Source organism: Citrus sinensis, chromosome 8 (genome assembly GCF_022201045.2).
Source record: "Citrus sinensis cultivar Valencia sweet orange chromosome 8, DVS_A1.0, whole genome shotgun sequence".
Classification (NCBI taxonomy): Eukaryota; Viridiplantae; Streptophyta; class Magnoliopsida; order Sapindales; family Rutaceae; genus Citrus; species Citrus sinensis.
Window position 1 is genome coordinate 1,852,262 of NC_068563.1, and position 22,431 is coordinate 1,874,692.

Below are 22,431 nucleotides of genomic sequence, written 5' to 3' on the forward strand. Positions count from 1 at the left end.
GCCCCATTAATATTGAAGGACGTGTGTTACCGCCGGTCCAAAAGGCCTAATGGCCAATGATAGTTCGGGGGTATTTTGTGGTAAATAAAAACTAATAGAGGTCAAAATAAAAATTCGTTATCATTGAGTCTTGATGTGTGGTAAAAAAAAAGAAGTACAGCTTTGGGGCAGGGGGTAGGTAGCGTGTGTGATCCAAATCTTAGCAGGCACACTGGCACAGCCTTTCCATATTTTAAATGTATGTCTGAATAATGCCGTACCTTCCTGGTTCCTTTATCTATCGTCAAGACATTGTGTTATGGATCGCAATTCCATTAACACTGTTCTCCTCTCAATTATTGAGCGTAGCTAAACCTGAAAGTGGATCTTCAAATCATTGAGCATGGCAGCATTGCAATTATTTATTCTCTTTGTGGCCCTTAATGTGGTCCTCAGTTCATCACGGCAAATCATCACGACCCTGCCGGGCTTTGATGGTGATCTTCCCTTCAAACTCGAAACTGGGTATGTTCTATTTTGTTTTATTTTTCCTTTCTTGACATACTTATTAGCTGAATTAATTTCCCCAGAAAGAAAAAAAAACAAGTTATTAATTACTTTTAGGTATATTGGGGTGGGAGAGAATGATAATGTGCAGCTGTTTTACTACTTCATTGAATCCGAGCGGAGTCCTGAAGATGACCCTCTTGTGCTTTGGCTCTCCGGAGGCCCTGGTTGCTCTGGATTTTGGGCCCTTGCGTATCAACTTGGTATATTTTTTTATTCCTGAAATGAAATATATATATATATATATATATATATATATATATGCTTTTATTTTTTTGGTTTCCAATCTCCTTTTTTTCGTAGAGAGTGGGGTCCAAATCTTACGTTATATGCAACACCTCACGAGATTTAAGAGTAAAACCAAATAGCACCCACATCATATATATTTGTTGAAGTATGCATCGACGGCTCTTCCTCTAGACAACTTAGGCGATTGTTTAGAGCTCTACTATAGAGAATTGGCTGACGATTTAAAAAATATGGAGAGAGAGAGAGCCCAAATATGGTGATTAAAACGTCTACACAGTAGAGGCTAGTGGTAAAAATAGTGCATGAAAGTTATAACTAGATGTCATTCTTAGGTTAAAAAGAAGAAATATTTTTAAGGTTATGTATCATATTTAAGGAAAAAAGACAAAAATATTCCTTTTGTACTAGATTTATTATTTCTCATAAACACTTGATGTGTCCAACTTGACACTTGATTTCTAAACTCTTCTAATTTAGTAGATTATTCCAAATGGTGTCTTTATATTACATATGGCAAAAAAGCTCGGGCCGACCCTTCCCATTCCCATAAGCTTTGGCTTGGGCCTCTACATGAAGGGTCTAGACAAGGGCTTAAGGGAAAAATGCCTAAGCTAGGCCCAAACCCTCTATTTTTATAAAAAATAAATAAATAAGTTATATATTAGAATAATAAATTAAAAATTAAAAAATAATGAAAAAAAGCTTAAATCCCTAATTTATATATCAATAATGAATCAAAAAACCCAAATTATAAATTATACTATCTTTTGCGCTTAATTAATTAAAAGAGTGCTTAAATTAGAGAATCCAGTATTAAAAAAATTAAATCTCTAAATTTTTATTTGTTTTTTTCTTTATTTATTATTTTATTTTAAAATATTCATTTTCTATAATTCATTGTTGATTATAATAACTTGTTCATTATTAACTCATTTTCAAATTTACAACAGTTTAAAAAAAGTAAAAAAATAAGTGAAAGTCCAAGCCTAGCCCGAGCCTGGCCCTTAAACTTCCCCTCTAATAGGCTTAGGCCGGACTTTTTCGCCATCCATAGTTTATATTGCTCTTAAGTATTATACCAATTTTATTCTTTTAATTATCTACGTGTCCTTCATTTTTTGGTTCAAAAATATCGTATTAAATTTACCTTCAAACAGGAATCAATGGTTGTGGCACAAGGCATTAGTTATAGTAAATGATAGAGTTGGGCTACCGGAAGAAACAATGAATTAAAAAACAATAGCTATTGGTTGCAGATACTTAGTATAATAAGTTATAATAACACGTCAGTATTTTAATTTTTTTAATTAATAGAACAATATGTGAGTTGGTTGAAAACATTGATTATAAGTCTTACATCCAGGTTAAAATAGAAAAAAAGAAGTATTTAAGCACGTTGACATTTTTAATGAGACATTATTAGCGGGATATTAGGAACGTCATCGGGATTTTAATGGATTTTAAAATAGTAAATTACATGAGGAGTTTTATCATTATCCTTTCTTAATATTCTTGATGGTATGTCCTTTGTAGGTCCATTGTCATTTGACTACGAAAATTCTAGAGAAAATTCCCCAAAGTTGTTGTTGAATCCATACTCATGGACAAAGGTGAGACATTAATTAGAAAATTCTTTTACAAACTTTGTGTTTTAATAATAACAATAATAAATTTGGAATTGTATTAGAGATCTCATTGGGAGTTGCATGTAAATTATTATCCAGGTTGCCAGTATTATATTCATAGATGCACCAGCTGGCACCGGATTCTCATATGTCAAAAATTGGCAAGGATTCGTTATGAATGATACACTTTCAGCAGTGCAAACGTATTTTTTTCTAAGAAAGGTGAGTAAAAATTGAGGCAGTGTGCGTCTTACTGCATAATAAAATCACTAACAATTAATTTATTATAAGTTGATGACCATTTGTAAGAATATTAGCTTTAAACTAAAAGTTAATATTTTAGCTGTTGTGCTTTATTAATTAAGTGGAAGTCCAAGTAGTGCAAACATATATACCTTAAATCATGCATCAATTGAGTCTATTGGTTTTCAAAATTAATGCATTATGCATGCTAACCAATCTTTTTAATTTGTATATGAATGATGGATTAGTGGCTTATAGCTCATCCCAGTTTCCTCGCGAATCCACTCTATATTTTTGGCGAGTCCTATTCTGGCAAAGTCCTTCCAATCGTTGTTCAAAAAATTTCTGACGGTAATTTTTTTTTTCCCCTTCTTCCATCTTAGAATTTAGTTACTCTGCATGCAGTGAAACAGAATCAAACATTTGCCAAATTCACTTGCAGAATATAATGGCATTGATTATTACCATATTTATCACAATTATCATTATTTAGTGGCTGATACTTTGTTGCAGGTATTGATCTCGGAGATGAGCCTAGAATGAATCTCAAAGTAGGTCACCTAGAATCGGATATCACATAAATTTTGATTTATTTCATTCTCAGTTTTTTACATGACTATTGAATCTTAACAATTTTGATAATGGACACAGGGATATGTGCTTGGCAACCCAGTAACAGATGAGGCTTCAGACATGAATTTTAGACCACAATTCGCATATATGAAGGGACTCATCACCCATGAAATCTACGAGGTGACTTCTTTAATCGTATATATTTTTCAAATTAATATTTTGTGTCTAGATATAAAATCCTTTCTCTAATGTAGGTGTCTTCATTTTTTCCCATGCGGATATACTATTAAGTCATATACTTTAATAGAGTACTATTAATTTTTAAGTTAATAAGATAAATTTTTTTAAAGTTTATTATCTAATAAATTTATTAAATTATTAATTTTTCATTTGACCCAAGCCAAGACTAACAAAAACTATCTTTTAATTGAAATTATCAATTTATCAAGTATTAATTTAACCAGGTTCCATTGTATATGTAAAACATAGATTTAGCTAGTTACTAGTAACCAATTAGTGGCGAAGCCATGTTAGGACCTAGGGTTGGCAGAATTCCCTAAATCTATTTTGAGATTCGGGATCCAGGCCCATTTGAGACGAGATTCGAAATAAAATTTATCTTAGTTTACTATTCGGATCAGGATTGGGACTCAAATTTTTCCTAAATTATTGCTTGGTACGGGATTCAAGATGTTTGAAGATCCTGATCAGGATCTTAAACGTCTCGAAATCTCAGTTTCCACAGGTGCATGACAAATCAATTTGATGAATCACATATATATATAGAACATAACGGTCATATGTTTATAACAAATCATTTTAATAAATAAAATATATATGATATGTCGGTCATAATCGTATGACATGTCGTTTATGATAAAAACTGCAATGTGTGGTAGAAAACTCATGTTATTTGGAACAATTCAGGATTCCAATTGAGACGGATCAGGATCCATTTTTGTCCCAATTTACTACTTGATAAGGGATTTAGAACACATTTTTTGCCCGATTATCTATCAGGACAGGATCAGTATTGACAAATCCTAGCCCGTTCGGGATAAATTTTTAACCTTACCAGGGTTGAAGTTATGTAAAATCCTCAATATTTTAGGTTCAAATTATAAGGAGAAAAAAAATGGTGGGCCCTGTAGGTCTTATTCATCGATAAGTAGTTGACATCCACATTTATATAAAAATCAGACACCAAAATTAAAAGAAGGATATAAATATAACGTATGATATATGAATATGAACTGCCATGTATTAATTGCTTAAAATGTGTGAGATGCTTCTTTTATTTTCTGTTTACAGTCAGCCAAAAGAAATTGCAGGGGCGAGTACACGAATGCAGATCCAAGCAATGGCTTATGTAAAGCTGATCTTCAAAATATAACAGCGGTATATAGAACAAAACTCGTTGTCATTTTGTTCAATTAACTAGTATTATAAGTACAGGTAGCAAAATTAACTCACCCAATTGAATTTGTAGTGCATTGGAAAATTATCTATCCAGAACATATATGAACCTCAATGTAGTTTAGATATACTCAGAAGACCAGTGCAATTCATATGGGATCGCGCCATCATCGAAGAAGATTCTTTTGATTTTCTCTATTCGCCAGTTCAATCAGCTCCAAGCCATTGGTGTCGGGTAAAATTCTATACACACCTCCAAGGCATTGGTGTCGGGTAAAATTCTATACACACACACACAATAAATGTGCAATAACCCATCAATGTATATAGAATCAATCAATCAACTTTGATCAAGGTAACGTATTTCATATCCAATTTTGAACGTTAATGTCTCTTTCAGTCCTAGGGTCTGAGTTAATTACCCTATTAGTCCTTGAATCTATAAGTTATTTGTTTTTGTAAAATCAACTTAATTATACTTAACCTTTCATATGTTGCATGTCAAACCAAAAAAAAAAAAAAAAAAACCTTCGCTCGTAAAAAGTTAGATCTAACAGTTGTGGAAATAACACTAGAAACCAACTAATAACCAAAACTGAAAACTCAGTGGAATATATAAAGGGGAAATTACTCAATTTTAAACGTAAGCATATATAAGCAGCACTGCAGCGCACATCTGTTTCTAAGGTTTCTTTACTTTTATTATTATTGTTGTTATTATTGCTTTACTATGTACTCAACAATTATAGTATGAATTGCTGATGTTCCACTTTCATAGAAAGATAACTATTTCTACTCGTACAATTGGGCAAATAATAAAGCTGTGCAAAAGGCTCTGAGAGTTCGGGAGGTATGTTATGGTTGGTTAGAGCATAGTCGCAACCCAAATCATTAAATATTATTTTTACTAATACATTCCCATATGAGCAGGGGACAGTAGAATATTGGACGAGATGCAATAAAAGTTTGTCTTACACATCTGATGTCTCAAGTGGTGTTGATTATCACCGAAAGCTCACCAAGAAAGGCTATCAAGTTTTGGTTTACAGGTAATAATATATAGACAAGTTATTAGGAGCGTATGTTCCAATATTTTAGAATGCCAACATTTTGAAGGATGAATAAATTCATCAATGATCGGGAATGTTCAATGATCCGGAATATTTAACTAATGAAATGATAGTTTGGAATATGCCTGATTGCTTTTTATACATGAGACTTCTTCTCCTTCCTCGAATTTTTCCACAAACGTAATTCAAGCCTGTATCTAAAAAGACACTTTAATAACGCTCTGGTTAGCTCATATTTTATGACTTTTTGGTAAATCAAATTTAGTTTTGTCTTCTTCTAGTGCAGTCAATAGTCCCTTCTTGATTTTTTTGACCCATATTTGAGTCTTAAATTGAGTCTCAATATTATGTGTCACTCATTTACTAGATGATGGACGTGAAGGCTTTTAAAGTCACTTAACTAGCATCCAATAAATGAATGCTACAATAATTGAAACTTAAATTTTGAGATACCTAGTATTGCTCTTAAAAATTTATCACGGAGGTGCTATGATGGACTAAGTTTCTAGCTATCTCGTAGTCTACACATTGGACTAATTTTCTTTCACGAATACAGCGGAGATGTCGACATGGTAGTTCCATATATGGCTACTGAAGCATGGATAAAGTCATTAAATTTGACGATTGAAACTGGCTGGCAGCCGTGGTTGGTGGAAAGTCAAGTTGCAGGGTTGGTTTATTTTCATCTCAGCTTGTTTATCATATTTGGAATATTAACTTTAACATTATATGATATCTCACAGTTGTTTTAATTTCTACTATTGATTTCTGTAGATATTGGTACCGTTACAAGGGAAAGAACAATTATCATTTGACATTTGCCACAGTAAAGGCAAGAATAAATCATTTTCCCTGAAAACTATCTACCGTGATTAATTAGCTAATTAAGCAGCTAAATTATATAATTAATGACTACTAATTGTGTAATTAATATGGGTTGTGCAGGGAGCAGGTCATAATGGTCCAGAGTACAGGCCTAAGGAATGTCTTGCAATGATCGACAGGTGGTTCGCATCCTATCCTCTCTAGAGCCACGTTCATATAATTATTAAGTTTTGGAGATTGAAAAATAAATGTGGAGCTTAAGTGGCTGATGGCGTTGTAAACACCCATAAAATTATTTATGTTTGGCTTTACCAAACTTATGATCTGAAAAACTAGTATTGCAAGAGCCTTGATGCTCCTATTTGCTTTTTTAAAAACATCGCTCCAAACTCATTTGTGTACGGTTTTTTTTCATCTCAACTTGGTAATCATATTTGTCTTATGAAATAATTATAATTTATGAATCCTGTCACACGTCTGCCATATATAAAGCCTCGGGATCAAAAACTGTGACATGAGTAATCGTCAGAGCCGCTTTGCATTCAATAAAAGTGACACAAAAATTTAATGGGAATTCTATTGAAATTGATTGATTGGACAAAATGAGAGGAGGAAATACCTCCACGTCTACCCATTAATTATAATACAACACTGGTAGGTACTTTTTTTTTTTTTTTTTTTTTTTTTAGAATGGTAGGTACTAATTTCTGGTGTTCAATACCACCAAAAAAAAAATCGAAAAATTTACATCAATAGCCATAAAAATTTTGGCTTTTTTCATCTTAACTCCCCAAACAAACTTCTATCAACATTAGTCATAAAAGAGTCTTTGAGACCAAAATACCCTTCTCTCTCATCTCCATAATGTTGGTGAGCTTGCCTTGGCGCAACAACTCGCCGATTCTGTCAAGCCTTTAAATCAGCCATGTCGGCAGTAGAAACACGCTCCATTTCGGAAATGGCGTCGTCAGAGATTTTGGACTCGGTTTCACTGACCTCGTAATCTTCAAGACCAGAGAAGCTCGCTCTGTCTCGGACTTCCCTACGTGGGCTGCCGGAAGAGATGAAGGCGTTGGTGAATCTGAGATATTTGAATTTGGAGGAAACATCTAAAATGTCTAGGATTCCAAAGCAGTTGATATCCAGCATTTCGAAGTTACAGGTACTCAGGATGCTCAAATGCAGTGGAAGCGTTCTATCTGACGATGCAGAACCTTTGATGAAGGAACTGCTCTGTTTGGAACATTTGGATGTTATCAGCTTGACATTAGATTGTTCACGTGCCAATGTCATCCCAATTCTTTTCAAGTATCGAAAGCTGGTGAGCGTTACTCAATCTCTGGAGATTAGTTCCTTCTGGTTTAGTCCAAGGCTCAATGCCTCAGATCTAGCAAATCTGGCTAGCATGGAAAAGCTTGGGGAGTTGAATTTTATGTTGTGTAATTTTGAAGAGTTTAAGAGCACAGGAGATGTAGAGAAAGTTCTTCAAAGTCGTTTCCGCAGTCTTCGCAAAATTGTAATAAATGGGTGCGAAGTGAAGGACTTGACGTGGCTTGTTTTTGTTCCAAACCTCTAGCAGCTACATATAAGTTTGGTTTAGAAGAATTGAAGAGCATCTGTTGGAGCCCGTTGCCTGGAAGTGTTGGTGCGACAGGCGCCTGTCGCACCAAGGCCATTTGGTGACCACTTGGTGCGACATGCCGTTTCTTCTTCTTGCTTTCACCTTCTTGATTTCTCACCCTCGGAACAAAAGACACTAACGATATACTTTTAGTTAACACATTATTCTTGCGACTGCCAAACAACAAAGTTGACAAAGAATGCTTTCCCTGATGATCCGTAGTAGTAACGCGATACTTATTATACACTGGAGAAGAACAAGAAGAAGCCTCAGAAGAAAAATAGTAAGACGATAACGATGAGGAAGAAGAATAAGCAATTCTAAGAAAAAAAATTGGGGTGTAATCGTATGAGATATAAGCAGTGTGAAAACTATAATATGGACATTTAACGGCTTACATCACCTTTTACAATTTGTTAAAAAGATTGAATTCAGAACGCAAAAGCAACCCTGGTAAAAGCAATAATAATGACGATGATGGGAGTTTGTTCGATTTGGGAGAGATGTGAGAAAGAGAGTGTTGGGGGAGAGATGAGAAAGAGGGGTATTTTGGTCTCAAATGTTCTTTTATGGCTAATGTTGATAGAAATTTGTTTGGGGGGTTAAGATAGAAAAAGCTAAAATTTTTATGGCTATTGGTGTAAATTTCCCAAAAAAACCTCGGTTTCTAGGTGGAATAATTAATAACATAAGACTCTTTCACAAGATTATATAAGATATGAATTACCAAAAAGACAAATTCATATTTCACTTGTGATAAGTGTAATGAATGCCGTACCTTTCTCAGTCTTCATCAGTTCATTGAGCATTATGGCAGCATTGCAATTATTTTACCTTTTCGTTGTCTCTAGCGTTGTTGCATCACGCCAAATAATCAGAACCCTACCGGGCTTTGATGGTGATCTCGCATTCAAACTAGAAACTGGGTAAGAATTCCAGCTAGAGCATGTTGTTTAGCTCTAGCTAATTAATTTAACGCTGTATTAATTATTTGCAGGTATATTGGTGTGGGAGATAATGATGATGTGCAGCTGTTTTACTACTTTATTAAATCCGAGAGGAGTCCTGAAGATGACCCTCTTGTGCTTTGGCTCACCGGCGGCCCTGGCTGTTCTGGATTTTCTGGCCTTGTCTTTGACATTGGTATGAGAATAATATCCATTTATTCCGCTAATTATCGTTGTCTTTACTCTTTTAATAACATTTTTGAAGAGAATCTAATTTTATAAGTTTCCATTACCATTAAAAGATCATGGACGAAATGTTTCCTTTTTCATTTTTAAATCATACTATTCAATTAATGTAGGTCCATTGTCATTTGACTATGAAAATTCCAAGGTAAACTCACCCAAGTTTTTGTTGAACCCATACTCGTGGACAAAGGTACGACATAGTTTCTCTTTGTTCTTCTATTTTGTAAATGGTAAGTTTAATTAATAATTAGAACAGGGTTTGCATCAGAGATCTTTCTTAAAGCTGAAGTGAGCTTTGTTAGTGCCTCAGGGCTCCGGCTCGACATCATTCTATTCAAAGTATTTATATTTTGGCCCCTTACGATATATTATTTTATGTTTTGGCGATTTCAGTTTTACTTATTTGCAATGTGCCTCCCAATTTTAGATGTAAATTCTATTAGTTTGGCTACAATTATGTCTCTTTTTGTCACGGCTCCTCTCCCGACTGAGACTTGAGAGAGTTGTCAATTATTTTACAGGTTGCCAACGTTATATTCTTAGATGCACCTGTAGGTACAAGATTCTCATACGCCAATACTTAGGCAAGGATACATCATGAATGATGCACTTTCAGCAGCACAAAACTATTATTTTTTAAGAAAAGTGAGGACAAAAAATTGCTATTCGTACGGATTAACAAATATATATAATAACAAACGAACAAAGATTAAAAAATTAATAGATTTTAAATTTTTTTTTGAATTTTTATGATTTGTTGTGATTTTGTATTTGTGGTTTTGTTTGTTGCTTAAATGCTGTTGGAAACTTGGAATATTACCTAGTTCTAGATGACATTTTCAAAAAATTTAAGGCTTCATGAAACTCTTGGCACTCTATAATAAAACTTCTCTATAATTATACTCTATATAAAAATAATTCTCTATAGTTTGAAGAGGGATATTGCTAATTTTTTTTACTAAAATTAACTATACCATTTATCTCTTATTGCTTTCATAATAGCTAATAACCTTCCTAACAACATAATTTTATAGTATTATCATTATTTTCAAATACATTTTTAATTATATTTATTATAAGAAAGTGTTTATAAAATAACAAAAAGTACAAGAATCTTATTATTAATTTTTATTCACATCGAGACATATATTTGTTGTTTTTAGTACTTAAATAATTTTATTTTAATTTTTATTTATATGATTTATTTAATTTATAATAAATATAGATAAAAAGTGTATTTAAAAATAAGAGTTGGAAAATTGATAAGCCTTGTTATTTTGAAGGCCATATGATTTATGCCGGAAGCAGAAGAAGTGCTCTCGGGAGATATTTTTAGTATTGCTATCAGACATTGGAAAATTGATATTGATTGCGATTTTGAAGAATATTTGTATTGATTCTCTAAATAAGAATCCATTAATTGGTTTAGTTACGTTTCTGATTGGAAATGAAATATAAGGTGTACGAATGAATTTTAATTTTGAATTGTAGAAGCCGAAATATGCAGTCCATGAATTTTAATTTGCTTTGTTAAAGTGTAGCATTTGAGACCAAATTTTTTAGCAGAACTTTAATTCTTAGGGCCAAGGACCCAATAAGCCTCAACATATACTGCCCCCATGCTTCCCGTGTTGCTTTTGGTAACTACGAAAGGGAGTATTGATAGCTACATAATTTCTAATACATTAAGACATGGTTTTATTTGTCCTTGACCATACAAGTTAGTCCCTGTCCCCTATTAAATTGACCAACCTACCAATAGAGTACTGAATCTAAATTTTGATCATCACAATATATAGTGAAAAAAGAATATTTCGGTAATTTACTATAGGAGTTGGGAGTCTATTTGATCAATCAAAAAACATTTTCTTAAATACTTGATGCTACCGTCCAAAATTGCAGCCCAAATTTGCCTTAGATGCTACCGTTACCCAAAATAAAATCAAAATAGGAGCCAGCGCAGTATAAATTTACAGAATCATTGATTTCTTAAGCCATGTATTGCTTCACACTTTTTAGAATCCAATTTCTTCAATCTCAAATTGTCCCAGTTAATTAATTATTGACCATGAAAAGCAAGGAAAAAAAGAAAACCACATTCATGCAAATTATGTCATCACCTGTCTTGCTTCTAAGGAATGCTAGGGATTCTTACATCAACAGCTTCAATGGCTGTGCCAATGACGTTGGACGAGGCGGCGCGGTGGTCTGTCCGGTTCCACATGTGTTGAGTACATAAAAGCACCAGGTCGGCCATGCTACTATTTCCGCCCCGGCACGGATCGCTTCAGCCAAAGTGATATGAGCAGAACACGTGGGCTAACATGAGCCGACCAGAGATGAATACAACCAGGGAAAAATACCGACCAGAGGTATATACCGAGCGGGCACTCATCCCCAGAGAAGCGAGAACACGATCCCACAGAATCGTGGTAGTTGCGCTTTTCCCAAAACCGTTGAAGGACACGCGAGATCCACGTTTGCCCACAATGTAACAATTAGAGTCCCATGAGGGGCTGCCACTACCTGAAAAAGGTGGGATGAATGGCAAACGGAAACGTGGGGATAACGGCTATAAAAGAAGAAGAAATCGATGAAGAAAAGGAAGAAAAACTGAGAGAGGGAAAACGCTGCCAAATTGCAACCAGGCCATTTCCTTACAAATTTCTAACAAACTTCTTGAATCCAAATTACATTGTTTTCCCGTAAATACCTTGTGCTAACTTAGGCATCGGAGGGTTTACGCCGGCAAAACCACCGGCGTCTTTGACCCATTTTTGTGAACGCAGGTCTAGTGAGAGAAATGAGGGTGATACCAGCCTTAGTGGTTCGAACAAACAGTCGATAATACAAACGTTGGTGAAAGAATCTGGTCGGTCCAAGGGCGAGCAGATTTCAGCATCAACATTTTGGCGCCGTCTATGGGGAGCTGGATAAAAAGCTACCACCGAATCAGTAATTACCGGAGAAACAGCGAACGATTGTTATGGATGTGCCGAGAAAGGATGCTTTGAGGGAGGATAACGAAACTGTGGAGACAATTACTCTCCGGAAAATTACAAACGAAGCCCGGGAGAGGATGATGCAAGACCGATTGGAACGGATGGAGAAACAAATGGAGACTCTCGCGACCATACTGTATGAGCTGAGGGATGAGCGGAGAAAGGATTGTGAAACCCCCGTGGGGAGAGATGATGTTGGAGCAGAGCCCAGCTTCCGGAGGCGTAGAGTTGAGGAAATCCCTCCGCCGGTAGACCAACTTGATGGGGTGCATCCCCACAGAAGCACTAGTCGGGTTTTAGGAGAACGAGTAGATGAAAGAAGGGACCAACCTCGCCCCGGATGGGTACCGGAGATTGATGGCCGAGGGGCCAGTATTGATGAAGGAGAGCTCAGACAGCGGTTGCAAAACCCCGAGCAGGAACGAGCTCAGATAGCTGCGCGTGATCCTGACCGTGCTATAGAATTGGAGGAAGAAGTGTGCAAATTAGCGCAAGTGATAGAGGAGATACAGGGCAAGAAAAAGCCCCTGAGCTGGAGGATAATGCTAGATGAAGAATCTCCATTATCAGCTGTGATCATGGGTACCATAATCCCAAGAGATTTCCGCTTCCCCGACCTCAAATACTCCGGGCGAAGTGATCCACTGGTGCATATTGAACGTTTCAACGACGTGACGGGCGTGCAAGGGTTAACACCAGCCCAGAGATGTAGGGTGTTACCATTGACACTGGAAGGACGAGACCGAGAATGGTACCGCAAGCTGACACGAGGAAGTATCAGAGGGTACGAGTAGATGTGCCAAGAGTTGGCCGAACAGTTCCGAGGAGCAGTGGCCCCAGAGGATGATATGATGGAGCTAATAGGAATGAAGCAGGAGGAACAAGAATCCCTTCGGGATTTTGTAAAACGATATCACCGAGCCGTGCTTGATTTGGGAGCTTTCAATCACCCGCAGGCGTTGAGGGGATTAAAGGAGGGAGTGAGGATAGGCCGGCTATGGTATAACCTGAGAAGTCCCTTGGTACAGAATTACTCAGCGGGGTATGAGCAGGCAAAGAGAGACATTGAAATCGAAGAGGAAAAGTCGGCGATGATAAAAAGTGAACAGCTGAAGGAGCTGAGAAGAAAGGAAAGGAGAACCCCGAGTGGGAGCGGATCGGGAAAGCGAGTTGGGGAATCTTCAGCTAAGGGCGGAATATCAGCTCGGTCCCGCCCTTACCCTGTAGCTTTGAGACCGCAATAGTTCCAACACAGCCGAGCCCAACCTCCTCGTACTTCATTCCCGGAGCGGCAACGAGAATTCAGGCAAATGGCTGCCCGCCCTTATCACAACGCTCCCAGACCGTTACATACAAGTGGTTCCAGGGTAGGAAGACCAGACCAGCTAGCGACTATACCAGCCTGAGATGACATTCAGGATAGCCGAGCAGTTCAACTGATAGACCAGAGCTTGGCATATAGACAGTACACTCCATTGAAGATCTCCATGGAGGAATTGTATGAGAGGATCGAAGGACGAGGCCTGCTGTACCCTCCAGCCCCTATAACAAAACCGGCTCACCGACGGGATAATAACAGATTCTGCAAGTTCCACGACACTCATGGTCACACAATCGACCAATGTCGTGACCTGAAGATTCAGGTGGAGGACTTAGTACGGAACCGGTACTTGGATGAGTATGTAGAGGGGGTGTCCCTGATCATCGAATCACAGTATACACGGGATGAAGAAGTTCAGAGGGGTCTGGGAGGTGAACAGCCGACCATCCATGTGATAGCTGGGGGGCCAACATTGGCCGGGGATTCGAACAGGGCACGGAAGAACTATGAGAGATATGCCCTGACTAGCAAAGAAGTGCTTTTCAATTTGCCGGCAACCAAGAAGGCAAAAGTGCGGCAAGTTCCCATTATGTGGACAGATGACGATGAAGAGGGTATCTTATATCCGCATAAAGATGCACTGGTGATCAAGGCAATGGTGGCTGGTGCAGAATTGTGACGAGTACTAGTAGACACAGGCAGCTCGGTTGACATCCTGTTTAAGTCGGCTCTAGATGATATGGGGATTGCAGACTTGAAATTAGAGCGGACAAATACATCCTTAAAGGGATTTGGAGTGGGACGGTTAACTCCCATGGGGATCATCGAACTCCCAATTACTATGGGGACGAAGCCATTTGAAAGAACAATGATGTTGGATTTTGTCGTGGTAGAAGAAAGAAGCCCTTACCAGATGATACTGGGGAGACCATTCATGAGGATAAGTCAATGCGTTGTATCCACGCATTACTTGGCACTGAAATACAGAGTAAATAGGGTGGTTGGCGTTGTAAAAGGCGACCAGAGGATGACAATGAGTTGTTATGCTACAGCGGCCAAGGAGACACTGCAGGTTACTTCTCTAGATAATCGAGGAGAGTCCAAAAAGGGCCGCCAAGAGCCTGTTGAGAAACTGAAAGAAGTTGCGGTAAGCAAAAGCAACCCGAGCAGAATAGTGAAGATCGGGTCAGGATTGGTTGGGGCAGTAAAAAGCGAGCTGATAAATTGCCTACAGTCTCATGCGGATATATTCGCCTGGTCTCATGAAGATATGCCCGGAATTGATCGCGGGGTAGCTTGCCACAAGTTGGCAATCAAGAAGGGGGCAAGGCCGGTGAGACAGAAGATGAGATGCTTCAACTAGGAAAGGTACGAGGCCATAAATGCCGAGGTGGAAAAGCTGTTGAAAGTAGGGGTGGGCAAAAAAAGCTGATTAATTAAAAATCGAACCGAACCGATCGGTTCGGTTCAGTTTTTTTGCGGTTTTTTTATAACCAAAAAACCGAAATAGTAATATTAAAAAAATAGTAAAACCAATCGGTTCGGTTTTCGGTTTTAAAAGAAAAACCGCAAAACCGAACTGAAATCTCAAATAAACCGATTGTTTTGAAAGCTAAAGCTAAAACCCAAAAGCCTAAAATCTAAATCTAAACTTTTGACTTCTGTCTTCTTCGGTTCCCGACTTCCCGCTGGCCGCTGCTCGTCGTGACTTCTTCTGTTCCCGCTGGCCGTGCGGCATCCTTCGCTGTAATTTTTGTGATCGTGCGGCATCCCTCGCTGTAATTTTTGCTTCTGCTAACCTTGTTACTGTCTCAACTGCACTCTTTTCAACAGAGTTGAAATCATTCTGCTTTTTGGCCTCCGTTGTCTGCACCCAGACCTTTACAAATTGACCTTGTTGATTGATTGCTTTTGCTTGGGAAATCACAGAGAAGATGCAACACATCAGGTGGGATGCACTTTCCTTCTTGGGCATATTAAAAAATTAATTTTAACTTTTTTCTTTAAACCAAAAAAGAAAAAGAAAAATTATTATCCATATGTCATCATCATCAATTGGAATTGGTCATAATTTGGGACCACCATGTTTGTGCTGCCATGTCAAATTTTTCTGCAGTTCTCTTTTTCATTTTTTTATAATATATAATCTCGATTTTTGTAGATAGTTTATGTAATAATTAATATATATATTCTTGGTTGGCCAAAATGAATACAAATGCAATTAATGAATGAAGAAGTTATTCATAAAGCATCATTTATTTATTTGTTCATTGCGGTTAAGTTGTATGCGATCCATTTGGTTGTTGGTTACAACCAGTTAAATATTTATTTAAAAATAAAATATAACCTGTTAATTAAGATGAATGTTGTAATATGAAGTCTCTTAATTTTGTAAAATGTGCGTGGTTATTCAATAATTTTGTAAAATGGTAGATTTATTAATTTAAAGTTTTAAATTTAAAAAAGCCCAAAATAGGCCCAATAGGCCCATAATCGAAATAATCGAACCGAATCGAATCGAATTATTTCAATTAATCGAGTATTTGATTATTTCGGTAATTTGATTAATCGCGATTATGATTTTAAAATAATCGTAATCGAACGATTATGAAAAATTTAGTAAAAAACCGAACCGAACCGAACCGCGCCCACCTCTAGTTGAAAGCAGGATTTATAAGGGAAGCCAAGTACCCAGAATGGATTTCAAATGTAGTCCTGGTAAAAAAGGCCAACGGGAAGTGGAGAATGTGTGTGAACTTCACGGACCTCAATAAGGCATGCTCAAAGGACAACTTTCCCCTACCCAAAATAGATCAGCTGGTGGACTCAACAGCATGTCACAGTCTGCTCAGTTTCATGGATGCCTTTTCTGGATACAACCAGATACCCATGGACGAGCATGATGAGGAAAGCACTGCCTTTATAACTAACATGGGTTTGTTTTGCTACATGGTAATGCCTTTTGGCCTAAAAAATGCAGGAGCCACCTATCAAATGTTGGTAACCAATATCTTCAAACCGCTGATTGGACACACTATGGAGGTATATGTGGATGATATGATTACAAAGTCCAAAGAGCCGAGGGATCATGTGAAGCATCTAGAAGAGACCTTTGAATTACTGAGGAAGTATGAGATGAAACTAAACCCGGAGAAATGTGCATTTGGGGTTAGCTCGGGCAAATTTCTGGGATTCCTGGTAAGCCACCGAGGGATTGAGGCCAACCCCGAAAAAATACGAGCGGTTACAGATATGAGATCTCCACGGACAGTTAAAGAGGTGCAGAGCCTTACAGGGAAGTTGGCAGCATTGAACCGATTCATCTCGCGGGCCACAGATAAATGCCACACTTTCTTCCAAATCATAAAGAAAAGGAGAAAGATGGAATGGACATCAGAGTGCGAGGAAGCATTTGGGCAGCTGAAGGAATATCTGGCCCGTGCACCGTTACTATCAACTCCGAGAGAGGGTGACCAGCTGCTTTTGTACTTGGCAATCTCCAAGCGGGCTACCAGCTCGGTCTTAGTCAGGGAAGAAGAAGGGAAGCAACACCTGGTATACTACACGAGCAAGGCCCTGGTGAACGCAGAAATCAGATATCCACTAATGGAGAAGTGGGCGCTGGCTCTGATAACGGCAGCACGCAAACTCCGACCATATTTCCAAGCCCACCAGATCGTTGTGATGACTGACCAGCCCCTTCGGCAAGTGCTTCAAAAATCAGATGCGTCTGGTCGGTTAGTAAAATGGTCTGTGGAGCTGAGCGAATTTGACCTGTCCTACAGGCCCCAAGGAGCAATCAAGGCCCAAGCCCTAGTAGAATTTATGGTAGACCGAGCTGAACCAGTGGAAGGAGATCGGGAGGAGTAACAGTTAGAGCATGAGAAAACAAAGGGGATGTGGTTGGTAATGGTTGACGGATCATGTAGTGAGCAAGGATCCAGAGCAGGGGTTGTAATACGGAGCCCAGAAGGATCCGAAATAACGTATGCAGTGAAGTTCGAATTTCAGCTCACAAACAACCAAGCTGAATATGAAGCCTTTATCACCGGGCTCGGACTCGCACACGCCTTAAAAGCAGAGATGGTAGAAATCCGAACAGATTCCCAATTGGTATGTAATCAGCTCAATGATCAGTTCCAAGCAAGGGGAGAGAAGATGGGCCTTTATTTGAAGAAGGCGAAGTAGATGGTCGGACTTTTTCAAGAGGTGGAGGTAAAGTAGATATCCCGGAATGAGAATTACCGAGCGGATATGCTGGCTAGGATGGCTGCAATTGCAGACCCGAAATTACCTAAGTCGGTCCCACTAGAGGTAAGGAACTCGCCGAGCATAGGGGAGGAAGTGGAGGTGATGAGAGTAAGCACTGAAGAATCCTGAATGGACCCGATTCGCGCGTATGTCCGCGACGGAGTTTTGCCTGAGGACAAAAGGCAAGCGAGAAAGTTAAAATACCGAGCAACGAGGTACACGTTATTAGATGAAGTGCTGTATCGCCGAGGGTTCACCTTGCCCCTTTTGCGATGTGTGGATGATGAGGAGGCAGATTATATACTAAGGGAGATTCATGAAGGAATTTGCGGCAATCACTCGGGAGCAAGAACTTTAGCCTTTAAGGTACTCCGTCAAGGGTACTTCTGGCCAACCATGCACCAGGATGCAAAAAAGATGGCAAAAAACTGTAAAATGTGCCAAAGCTTCTCTGAGGTCCCCACACAACCCCCAGAAAAGCTAACCATTATGACATCCCCATGGCCTTTTGCACAATGGGGAATCGACCTGATTGGTCCGTTACCGAAAGGGCGAGGAGCGGCAACCCATGCAATTGTAGCAGTAGACTACTTCACCAAGTGGATAGAGATGGGGGTCCTTAGCCAAATCACAGAGAGAAAGACAACGGATTTTATCTGGAAGAATATCATCTGCAGATACAGAATTCCTTATACCATCATTACCGATAATGGGAAGCAGTTTGACAACAACAACTTCAGAGAGTTTTGCCGAAACCTAGGGGTGGATTTGAAGTTCTGCACCCCCGCACACCCCTAGGCAAACGGACAAGTGGAAGCAGCCAATAAAATGGTAAAGAAACTCCTGAAGACTAGACTGGGAGAGAAGAAAGGAGCTTGGGTTGACGAGCTACCAGGGGTATTGTGGGCTTACCGGACGACTCACAAAACCGCTACAGGGGAAACCCCGTTTGCCTTAGCTTTTGGTCATGAGGCGGTAGTCCCAGCAGAAATTGGAGTAGGAACACATCGGACGAAATACTTCAATGAGGAGCAAAATGGCGAGCAGATCTGCTTGAGCTTGGACCTGCTGGAGGAGAAAAGGGAAGGGGCTTCGCAGAAAATGGCCTAGTGTCAGCAAAGGGTCACGCGTTATTACAACAAGAACGTACGCGTGAGGCAGTTCCGAACAGAAGATTGGGTGCTCAGGAAGGTGAGCCAAAACACCAGGGATCCCAACCATGGAGCTCTTGGTCCGAAATGGGAAGGCCCGTACAGGGTGATACGAGCAACTGGACCAGGAGCCTACAAGCTGGCGTATCCAGACGGACGAAAGGTGAAGAGGTCGTGGAACGTGGAGCACTTGAAAAAGTACTTCCAGTAAGCAAAGTGCTCTACTAGTTTTCATTTTGATAAGTTATTTCTGTTATGAGCAATGTGATTTGTGACACACACATATATCCCATACTTCTGTAACGCATTCGAAATTCAATAAAGATGAATTCAGTATGGAACCCTTCTGCTAGTAAGCCCATTAAATGCTTACTAATGCAAGAAAGTGCATGTTTCTGCTCGGTCAACGAAAGACCAACAGCTAAAGCTTCGAAAAATCTATTAAGGCAACAAAGTGCCTGTTTCTGCTCGGTCAACGAAAGACCAGCAGCTAAGCTTTGAAAAATCTACTAAGGCAACAAAGTGCCTGTTTCTGCTCGGTCAACGAAAGACCAGCAGCTAAAGCTTCGAAAAGTCTACTAAGGCAACAAAGTGCCTGTTTCTGCTCGGTCAACGAAAGACCAGCAGCTAAAGCTTCGAAAAATCTACTAAGGCAACAAAGTGCCTACTTCTGCTCGGTCAACGAAAAACCAGCAGCTAAATTTACGAACTTTTACTAAGGCAAGTAAGTGTCTGCTCCTGCTCGGTCACCGAAGACCAGCAAGCGATTTTGCGAAAATTTTACTAAGGCAAACGGATGCCTATTCCTGTTCGATGCACTAAAGAACCAACAGGCAAAACCAGAAAAGAAAGCCAATAGAGAGCATTCAAATAATTTTTTATAAGCGTTCAAATGTTTACAAAGCAAGTGAAAAACTAGAGTCTTTACAAAAATAGACCTAAGGATTAGGAGGATCAACGACCTCAGCAGGTGAAGGGTCAGCTATTTCGGGAGGTGGAAGGTCAGCAATATCGGAGGGAGGAGGCACGGACCCCTGTCCCACTTCAAAAACACGCTGCCCAGCTTCTCCCTCATACACCCCATCCAAAGGAGCCTCTACCTGGTCCTGCTCACCCTGCTCCTTATCTGCTTGGTCGACATCTGCCATATACCGCTGCACTCCGGCCTCCAGCTTGCTCATGTCCAGCTCGGGATATTCTGTCTTAAGCACAGACATGATGCACTTGTAGGAGAAGGCAACCCCAGAATCATACTCGGCATCCAGCCGATCATCCACATCAGCAGATTTGCCTTTCTCCTCAGCCAGCTGCTCACCCAAGGATTTTATTTCCCCCTCAACGGCGGTCCTCAAAGTATCCCTTTCAGTTTGAGTAGCCTGAAGATCAGATCTCAGGTCACCCAACTCGCCCTCAAGTTTGGAGGAAGTGGATTCAGCAACCGCAACTTTCTCCTCTAGCTCCGTGATCTGCTTATTCAGCTCAGCCAGCTTCTCCTTGGAGCGATCAGCAGAGTCAGCTTTCTTCTTCAATTCCTGGTTGTCAGCCTGGAGCTTCCTCTCATGGCGCGCGGACCCAATCTTGTAGCACGAAACTATGGTTGCCAGCCTGAAGGACACTCTCTGAACAGAAGCAGCTAGCTCGGAGAGGTTCATACTCTCGATGTCCTTCACCATCTTGGGCCCCACCGATCTCTTGTAATCCTTTTGATACGAGCTCAGGTAGTCCGCTTGATCCCGAGATGGTAGAGGAGAAGATCGGTCCCCAGATGGGTAGCTGACCTCAGGACTTTTGTCAGAAGTTTTCTCCCCGCCACTCTTACGGGGTGGAGGAGGGGGCAGAGCAGGGACAGGAGCCTTGGAAGGGCCGACACTGGTTTTCTTTGGAGGAGGAGGGGGGTTGCTGGAGCTGCTTGGAGCCCGACCACGCTTCCTGCTCATCGCGCTGAGGATCGTGTTATCCATTCCAGCGGCTAGGTCTTCTAGGCCCGAACCGACCAGGCTTGTTGGTGACAGGAGGTCCTGGCAGGTAGACGCGTTCAACAGAGCAGTTTCCACCTGAAGCAAAGGTCGATCTTCAAGCCCCCCGATTAAACCCCACGACTCTGAAATAGCAAAAGAGGTTAAAGAACTCGATAAGTGACAATTTGAGTAAGAGCATAGGCAAAAATGAACGACCTGGGGTGACAAAATGTGTGGGAAGATAAATGTCCCCACCAAGCGATCGAACCGCTGGACACCAGTTCCCCCCGGCAAAGAAGAATTTGTTCTTCTAATTTTTACATGAAGAGGGAAACCCAGTGATCGGTTTCCTCTTTGCAGAACTGGACATAAAGTAGTACCAGCCCGCTTCCCTCGGGCTACTCCGTAGCTGGTACAGATGTTTCACTTCAACAAGGGAAGGCTCCTCCGACCCGCACCTCTCCCATAACACAAACATTGCCGAGAGAACCCTCCAGCCATTTGGGTGTAGTTGACTTGGGGCCAGGTGCATACCGCCCAGTATCTTGGCAAAATAACGTTGAAGGGGCAGCCGAACTCTTAGTCTGAAACTCTCCAAATGCATCGTCACATGCCCTTTCGGAGGCCGACTAGGGATATCACCTTTTCCAGGAACTACAAGAAGAACATCGTTGGGGATGTTGTAGAGGTTCCTAAGCTTAAATAGATCAGTGGGGGTGGTGGCACAAGCTATGAAATCAATAGGGTAGGAATCAGCCTCCACCCTATGGCCAAGATGCCTTTTCTTAGCAGGTCCGCTCGGTCCGGAACTGCTCCCCTCACCATCACCAGCTCCCTCAGGGATCCCAACCCCACTAAAGCTGTGGTTCTCACCAGAGCCCGACGCAGGTCCACCTCTATTCCCTACAAGCTCTAGTTCGGGGGAAGGAGAGACAACCAAGGGTCGTGGGTACTCGAGGGTACCCCTGCCATGGGAAGGACCTACGCTACTGGAGGGGCCTAAGAAATTTGTGGGTATTGACACGTTGAGGCCTGAATCCCCTGATTCTTCATCACTTTCATCAACAATTAACTTTCTTTTCCGGTTTGACATATCGGAATCCCAAAAGAAAACAAGGAAAACTCGAATATACGGATACAAAATGGGGCAACACGAAACCCAATCAACAACAACCAGAGAAGGGATTAAAAGCAGTACCTGAAATGAATTGGCCCTGATAGCGCTGCCGTGACAGAGAAAAAACCAGCAAGTAGAGACTCCGGACGCAGGGAATGTGAGTAAAGTTCAGAAAGGGGGGAGGTTAACGACGGAGAGACGAATAACACGGAGAGACGAATAACAAAACAATGACAATGTAAGTCTAGGGATTTGAAACGAAAAAGGGGA

General features: G+C 40.0%; 4 protein-coding genes and 1 pseudogene across 4 annotated transcripts; 4 read left to right on the plus strand and 1 right to left on the minus strand.

Annotated features, from left to right (window-relative positions):
- Positions 1-236: 236 nt before the first annotated feature.
- On the plus strand, positions 237-7,007 carry LOC127899134 (serine carboxypeptidase-like 17). The gene is made up of 14 exons (XM_052432110.1): positions 237-504; positions 604-749; positions 2,329-2,405; positions 2,520-2,642; positions 2,912-3,014; positions 3,177-3,214; positions 3,315-3,416; positions 4,548-4,634; positions 4,726-4,887; positions 5,431-5,502; positions 5,583-5,701; positions 6,279-6,392; positions 6,497-6,554; positions 6,668-7,007. The coding sequence occupies exons 1-14, from the start codon at positions 383-385 to the stop codon at positions 6,749-6,751; spliced, it is 1,407 nt and encodes a 468-aa protein (XP_052288070.1). The 5' UTR covers positions 237-382; the 3' UTR covers positions 6,752-7,007.
- Positions 7,008-7,610: 603 nt separating this feature from the next.
- On the plus strand, positions 7,611-8,123 carry LOC107178576 (probable disease resistance protein At1g61300). Its single transcript, XM_015533927.2, has one exon. The coding sequence runs from the start codon at positions 7,611-7,613 to the stop codon at positions 8,121-8,123; it is 513 nt and encodes a 170-aa protein (XP_015389413.2).
- An 822-nt stretch (positions 8,124-8,945) lies between these two features.
- Positions 8,946-10,788, plus strand: LOC127899135 (serine carboxypeptidase-like 12). The gene is made up of 4 exons (XM_052432111.1): positions 8,946-9,094; positions 9,166-9,311; positions 9,475-9,551; positions 10,645-10,788. The coding sequence occupies exons 1-4, from the start codon at positions 8,979-8,981 to the stop codon at positions 10,651-10,653; spliced, it is 348 nt and encodes a 115-aa protein (XP_052288071.1). The 5' UTR covers positions 8,946-8,978; the 3' UTR covers positions 10,654-10,788.
- Positions 10,789-13,850: 3,062 nt separating this feature from the next.
- On the plus strand, positions 13,851-14,363 carry LOC127899107 (uncharacterized). Its single transcript, XM_052432072.1, has one exon. It carries the CDS (start codon positions 13,851-13,853, stop codon positions 14,361-14,363), a length of 513 nt encoding a protein of 170 aa, XP_052288032.1.
- A 5,661-nt stretch (positions 14,364-20,024) lies between these two features.
- Positions 20,025-22,137, minus strand: LOC107175067 (uncharacterized; annotated as a pseudogene).
- Between the last annotated feature and the right edge of the window lie 294 nt (positions 22,138-22,431).